This window comes from Mesitornis unicolor, unplaced genomic scaffold (genome assembly GCF_000695765.1).
Source record: "Mesitornis unicolor isolate BGI_N332 unplaced genomic scaffold, ASM69576v1 scaffold32282, whole genome shotgun sequence".
NCBI classification, from domain to species: Eukaryota; Metazoa; Chordata; class Aves; order Mesitornithiformes; family Mesitornithidae; genus Mesitornis; species Mesitornis unicolor.
Window position 1 is genome coordinate 1 of NW_010167666.1, and position 6,450 is coordinate 6,450.

Consider the following 6,450-nt stretch of genomic DNA (forward strand, 5'->3'; position numbering starts at 1 on the left):
GGGTCCGCCCAGGGTCAGGGCTCCTCGTCCATCACATCCATGATGCCGCCCAGCAGCGTGGTGAAGGTGGGGCGCTCTTCAGCCTTCTGGTGGGAGAAGGGGGAGCTGCTGGAGCCTGCTGTCTGCCCCATCGCTCCCCCCACAGAGGAGGAGCCCCTCCAGGGCAGCTGGGGGTGATCACCAAGGGCCAGAGCAGCTTTACCTCATGCCAGCAGCTGTACATGATGGCGTAGACCCGCTCCGAGGCCTGCTGTGGCCGGTAGAGGCGAAGGCCCTGGATGACGTGCTCCGTTGTCTCGCTGTTATTAAACCTCTCGTAAGGCATCTTTCCCAGGGAGTAAACTTCCCACATCAGAACGCCTGTTACGGGAAATGGCAGGGACAGTTCATAGCACAGTGTTGCTGGGGCACCCTCTCTTCCCGACCTCCAAGCCATTAATGCCGCGCTCTTACCAAAAGCCCAGACGTCAGACTTGCTGCTGAACTTGCTGTACAGAAGCACTTCAGGGGGAGACCACCGCACTGGAAACTTGGACCCCATGGAGCTTGTATACTCGTCATCCAGAACATACCTGCACCAGATAAATAGATCAGGGTGCCTGTCTTGGATCCCACATTTCACTCCTCTGTGCAACCAACCGAGCCCAAAAGGAATTGACAGTTCTCGGAGTGACCAGAGGTTGCACTGCGCATGGGTTTCAACAAGCAGAAATGTCCCTTTGCAAGCAAGTATATGTGAGTCAAGATTGGGGAAGGGAGAGGGTGACACAGAAACGTAGTAAAAAAGGGATGTGGAGAGAAAGCTGCAGCCAGGAGACCAGAGGTGGGGGAAAGAAGCAGCAAAAAAGAAGGGGAAAAGGGACAGGGGAAGTAAGAAGGGATGGTGGAACAGAGAGAGGCAGAAGGTTGAGCCACATAGATGAAGGGGAAGGACAGAAGAGAGAGGAAAAGCAGAGCTGGAGAATGGTGGGGATAAAGATCAATGTGCAGAAGAGACTGAAGGTGGAGATGGGGGATTGGACAGGAAGGTGACACAGATTTATCTACCAGACCTGGAAAGGCCAAAATCTGATACTTTCACAATTCCTTGGTCATTCACCAAACAGTTGCGAGCAGCCTGTGGATGGAGAAATGGAGGCAGTCACTCCTACCTGCTCCTGCCTCTCCATCCCCCTGTACCACCTGCAACTTCATCTCACCCCCACCCACTTAACACTTGGCCTCACTTTGTCCTGCAGGCTCAGGTGGATTTGGGCAAGCTACAAAGTCCTCAGCAAAGACAGCAAGAGAGGCCTGCAGGCATCCTGTTTATCTACAGAGAGGTGACTTCCCTGGCAGGATTTTGCCTGAACAACGCAGCACCGGGAAGAGATCAGGTACCCCACTCATCTGGACTGCGAGCTGGAAATGCCAGCCCAAGGCCTGACAAACTGCAGGCTCAGCTTTGCATGGGGGTCGAGAGGTCCCTTTTCATGTCTGAGCCAGTGATGCTGCCTGTGCTGCCTAACTTAAACCCTGCCCTAGCCACAGATGCATTTCCCATCCCCTGGAAAGCTACCTACTCCTGCCCCTTCTGCAATCTCCTAACTCACTGCAGAGCAGTGACTTTAGAGCATCCTGTCCGTGCTCAGATGGGCAGGGAAGCTTAGAGAGACTTTCTGCAGAGCAGGCTGCAGAGCTGCCTCTCCTCATGTTGATGAACAAGCTGGACCCCATCTAGGACATGCTGTGGCTGTCGCTCAGCTGGAGATGTGTCCTTTAGCCACAGCCCTACCAGGTCTCTGTGCAGGAATTGCTTGGATTCCAAGTACTCCATAGCTTCACAGACGTCCTTGCACATCTCCAGCAGCTCAGCAGGCTGGAACCGCCGCCGAGTTTCCCTCAGGAAGTTCAGGAGGCAGCCGTTGGCCATGTACTCGGTGATGATGAAGATGGGACGCTGTTTGGTGCAGACCCCATAGAGCTGCACCAGCTTCTCATGAGACAGGTTCCTGAGTTGGGGACAAGAAGGGCAATTTTGAGCATCTAGAAGGCCAAGCAGCAAAAGAAGCATCAGTGAGTAGAGAGAATTTGGGAAGGGAGGGTGATCTAGCCCCAGCACAAAGGCAGTAGTTTCTCAGATGCATTTTGCAGAGTGTGAGGCTGCCTGAGACTGTCCCTCCACACCACCCAGGAGTGCAGCCATCCTGGCAAGGCACATCCAGCACTGAGCTGCAGGCTGCTCACCACTTACATCATGACTTTGGCTTCGTCGATGAACTCATCCTCTGACATGGAGCCCTCCCTGATCATCTTGATAGCGACGTCGTACTGGCCTCTCCATTTACCGTACTTCACCACACCAAACTGCCCCGTCCCCAGTTCCTTCAGGAAGGTCAGATCCTTTGGGTCAATCTCCCATGACCCTAGGACAGAGAATGCGAATGTAATGTGGGTGCAGGTGACCTCCCTGCAGAGTGCTCCCAGTCATCTGATCTAGCAAGCCTAAGAAGAGCTCATGAGCATGCGCTGCCTGTAAAGAACATCCCAAAAACTCCACTAAATCGGATTTTTGTGGATTTTCTCCTGTTCTTCCAGAGGATGGGGAGCTTGTGGCATCTCTTGGTCAGTACTGTCACCAGAGGGCCAGTGAGTGTTGGGAAGTGATTCCTGGGAAGGATGTGAGCCCAGCTGCTATGGGACAGCCAGGATCCCAGCCCCAGAAAGTTACTGCTGGTAGAGACGGGCCCTGTAACAAAGGAACCATGAGGCAGCCCAGGCCAGCTTACCATAGCCCAGGCCAGCTGTGGAAGGAGCACTTTTCTGGTGCTGAGACACAGGGTACTTCAGCCTGGAAATGAGCCCTGAAACACAAAGAGGTAGATTACCACACCACACTTACGTGCTATGTTCCAGCAGGGGACACAAGCCTCCTGCCTTCAGCACAGGAAGGTGAGGATCTGTCATGTCAGTAAAACTACTGCTGGCCTCACTCTGTCCCCAGACACTGACCAGCAGAGTTGTGCTGATGGTACGTGATGAGCTCCGGGATGGTGTTGAACAGGTGCTTTTCTGCCAGGTAATACTGATTCTGGGGGGTGCAGCACACAACGTAATGGCGGATCATGCCTTGGGGGTCTCTGGAGGGACAGCGTGTGGGGTCAGCGCATGGGGAGGACAGGCAGAGGGTGAGGGGTGCCTGGAGGGGCTCTCTGAGGTAGGAACAAGCTGTTCTTAGATCCACTTACACAGAGGACTTGGCATAGACTGAGACAGTGTATTTCCCTGTCTTGCTGGTGGAGTCTCGGACAATGAAGCCCCCATCCTTACCCTAAAATAGAAAGAGGAGAGCAGATGGGGTGGTTATGCCAGGAGGAGGTCACATTGGGGTAGATATGGTTTCTGGGGCTGTTGGAGCAACACTGCCCTCCCAGTGCAAGCCAGGGTTGGTCCCACGCTGGACACAATGTGACAGCAACCCACAGAGGGCTGGTGTGTAGACAGGACCCAGCCTCAGGGGTCAGCACTCACCTCCTGTTTCAGCAGCTGCTCCGCTTGGCTCCGAGTGATGTTCTTTGAGTACCACCTGGAACAGGGATACAGGCGTCAGGGAGATCACCACCGCTGTCCTCAGCCTGGTCTGACTTTGGACAGGCGATGCAGGGAGCAGGGCAGGGATGGCTGTCATGGGGTTGAAGGCTCTTGAAGAGTGTGCAAGAGGGAGAGCGACCCAGCCAGACTGGGCTTGCAGGCTGCACAGGTTAACAGAACTGAATGTAAAAAGCCCAACTTGCCACGTCTCTGCGCCTTTTCTTACTCACTCAAAGATCTCCAGGGAATTCCTGGTTTCAGTGACATAGTTGCTGGGGATGTATCCTTCCCTCCTGCAGGAGAAAAGGGGTTGGTCATATGCTGATGGAGGAGGCCAAGGGGAAAGCCAATTCCTGTCCCAGAAATCTGAGTAGAAATGGGTTCAAAAACCCTGGTGCAAACCCATTTGGGTTCATGCTTGGGGCAGGCTGATATCACAGCCTGCTTCAGTCTCCCTTGCCCTCCTCGTGTGCCATCCCATGCAGGAGCAGGCAGGCAGGCAGGCAGGCAGCCTGTCCTAACCCCCGCAATGCTGAAGGGGTTTGTTTGCCCACCAGTGCCTTGGCACCATGAGAGCACGCTGCTGTGGGGTGAGTGCTGCAGGCAGTGGGAGCTCTTACCCGTTCTTGTCACGGGCCTTCCACCAGGGCAGGTGGCTTTCCTCCAGGATGAAGTACTCCTCGCCTTTCTGCAGCTGCAGGTCCTGCACATTCATCGGCACGTAGTTGTAGAGGGCCACCACCTTCTTCATCTCGCCTGCTGTGCTGGGAACCGGCCCGGCAGGCAGGGGCTTCATCGCCATCTTCCCCAGAGCAAGGGAGAGCATGGGACACGGCTGTTTCCCAAACAGACCCCTCCCCAGGCCCGGCAGGGCAGTGGGCTCAGGCCACATCAGGGCAGCGTTCATCTCGGCTCCCGCATGTATCTCCACCAGGAGACAAATCCACCCCCAGCACTCTTTATCGCAACATTTCCTCCTTGGAGACCCGTCCTCACAAAAGGTGTTTTCTCTCTACCTTTTGGCTTAACCCATGATTCCTCCACCCTGTATCAAGACACCCCTCTCCAGAGCAGAGCCTTGGCCTGTACGTTTCTGAGCAATGCCCTGTCAGTTTGAACGTGTTGGCTTTTCCCAGGTAGACCTTTCCTGAAACAACCTGGAGCAAACCCATGTGCTGATGCTGGCCCCTACCTGCTCCTCCTCAGGCGTGGGGGGAAGAGGCTTCTTTGTCTTGCGATGCGACCGCCCAACTTTTAGACCTTCAGAAAAGAAAAGGGACCAAGATGAGTAGAGATCCCTGGCATCGCACTGTGGTGGTGCCCAGGGACTGGGGATGGGCAAGGGGAGGGTGTCCTGTGTCTTACTGCCATTCCTGCTCTCCAGGATCTGGCAGCCCATGGCATTCTTGGCTGTCTGGGAGCAGCACAGGTACTGGCCGTCGATCCAGAAGCAGGGGTGGTACTTCTGTACCAGGTCGCTGTTGTACCGGATCACTGTGCCAGAGGAAGGGAGATGTGCGTGACTCAGGGCTGTGTCCCCAGCCCGCTGCTGAGAGCTCTCTGCTGCCCGAATGCAGATGATCAGCTCGATCATTTCACCCTCTGCTGTGCTACTGATACGCAGTGGCCCTGCAGTTTTGTTTTCCCTCAGCTCATTGCCTATGTTTTGGTGCTGCGGCTATGCACACCCTGTGCCACGAAACCCCTAGCGCAAACCTTTCCTTCTAATTTGATAAAAGCTTTTCAGCAGTACTGCAAAGGAATACGAGCACGCTTGGATGCATGGGCTGCTATGACCAGCCCTCCTGCCAGCTGAAACCTCCAGCATCCCCATGGCTACTGAAGCCCACAGTTCACAGCTCTTTTGAACCCTTTTTTTTTTCAGAAGTAGGGAGGAAGGCCAGTGCTGTGCCTGACTTGTCCATGGGGACAGCAGGGCACTGCCACCATCCCCTGCCTGCTCAGAGACTTCCCTTTCTGGAACACCACTCCCTTGCCAGGCAGGTGCTGACCAGCTTCCTCATACTCCTCCCCAAGCCAGAGGGACAACTGGCTGTGCCTCAGTGCCACTGCAGCACGGCGTGGCCCACAGCAGCTCTGGGGGGTGCAGAGAGCCCCTCGTCTGGTGGAGCAGGGCAGCAAAAGGGATTTTTTCTCCCCTTTTCCCTGTGAATTTTACGCTGGCTTCAGTGTCCACATCACCCCCTCTCCTATAGCAGGGAAGTGGGGAGAGGGCTGGCCGCCTGCAGGGGCAGAGCAGCGAGGCTCTCGTTAAATAACCGACTTCCCCGTTATCAGCTGCTCTGCTTCCGCCTCGCTCAGGCAGACTTCCCTGTGTCAATTCAAGCAGCTAATCTCGCCGCACCAGCACAAAGCCACAGGAAGATACACATGCACCAAGAGACACATACAGGCAGCTCCAGCAGATTTTGGCCGACTGCAAGCTCCCAAGCCCCTCTGTGCAGGGCTGCTGCAACGTGCTCTCAGCTTGAGGAGGCAGCTCTCATGCAGCTGACAGTGGTTTAGTGGTGGGCTGGGTGAGATGCTCTTTGGCTTCCAGCAGGCTTTTTGTCTGTTTCCTAAAGCACCGGGGGCTCTACCCTCGCCTTGTATGCCAGTACAGCTGTGTGGCCACATCTTCTTGCCCTTAGTAACTTCTGAGTCTGCTTGAGCCAATTTGGAGCAGGTTTGTGAGAGGGCAAGAAGCCTCAGCCGAGGTGGCTGTGGTGCTGCAGAAGTCAGAGGGTAACAGAGGTGAGGATCCACTTCCCCGGGACAGGAGGGGCTGTGTCAGCTCAGAGACCTTAGGGAGCAGCAAGGGGGAGCATGGCCTCACAAGTGCGGTCGTCATGGGAGGTTTCTGATCAGCACTCGCTGTTC

General features: G+C 55.3%; 1 protein-coding gene across 1 annotated transcript in view; it reads right to left on the reverse strand.

Moving 5' to 3' along the window:
* Positions 1-12: 12 nt before the first annotated feature.
* The window catches only part of BTK (Bruton agammaglobulinemia tyrosine kinase), a 9,604-nt gene continuing 3,166 nt past the window's right edge, over positions 13-6,450 (reverse strand). Inside the window, exons 6-19 of the mRNA XM_010178774.1 lie at positions 4,936-5,064; positions 4,763-4,830; positions 4,191-4,372; positions 3,801-3,863; positions 3,511-3,565; positions 3,228-3,310; positions 2,992-3,119; positions 2,769-2,843; positions 2,234-2,405; positions 1,775-1,991; positions 1,053-1,117; positions 454-572; positions 203-360; positions 13-86 (exon numbers count right to left, since the gene is read on the reverse strand). Coding sequence (XP_010177076.1) covers positions 15-86; positions 203-360; positions 454-572; positions 1,053-1,117; positions 1,775-1,991; positions 2,234-2,405; positions 2,769-2,843; positions 2,992-3,119; positions 3,228-3,310; positions 3,511-3,565; positions 3,801-3,863; positions 4,191-4,372; positions 4,763-4,830; positions 4,936-5,064 — 1,586 coding nt within the window. The 3' untranslated portion in view covers positions 13-14. The remainder of the gene's footprint in view (positions 87-202; positions 361-453; positions 573-1,052; positions 1,118-1,774; positions 1,992-2,233; positions 2,406-2,768; positions 2,844-2,991; positions 3,120-3,227; positions 3,311-3,510; positions 3,566-3,800; positions 3,864-4,190; positions 4,373-4,762; positions 4,831-4,935; positions 5,065-6,450) is intronic.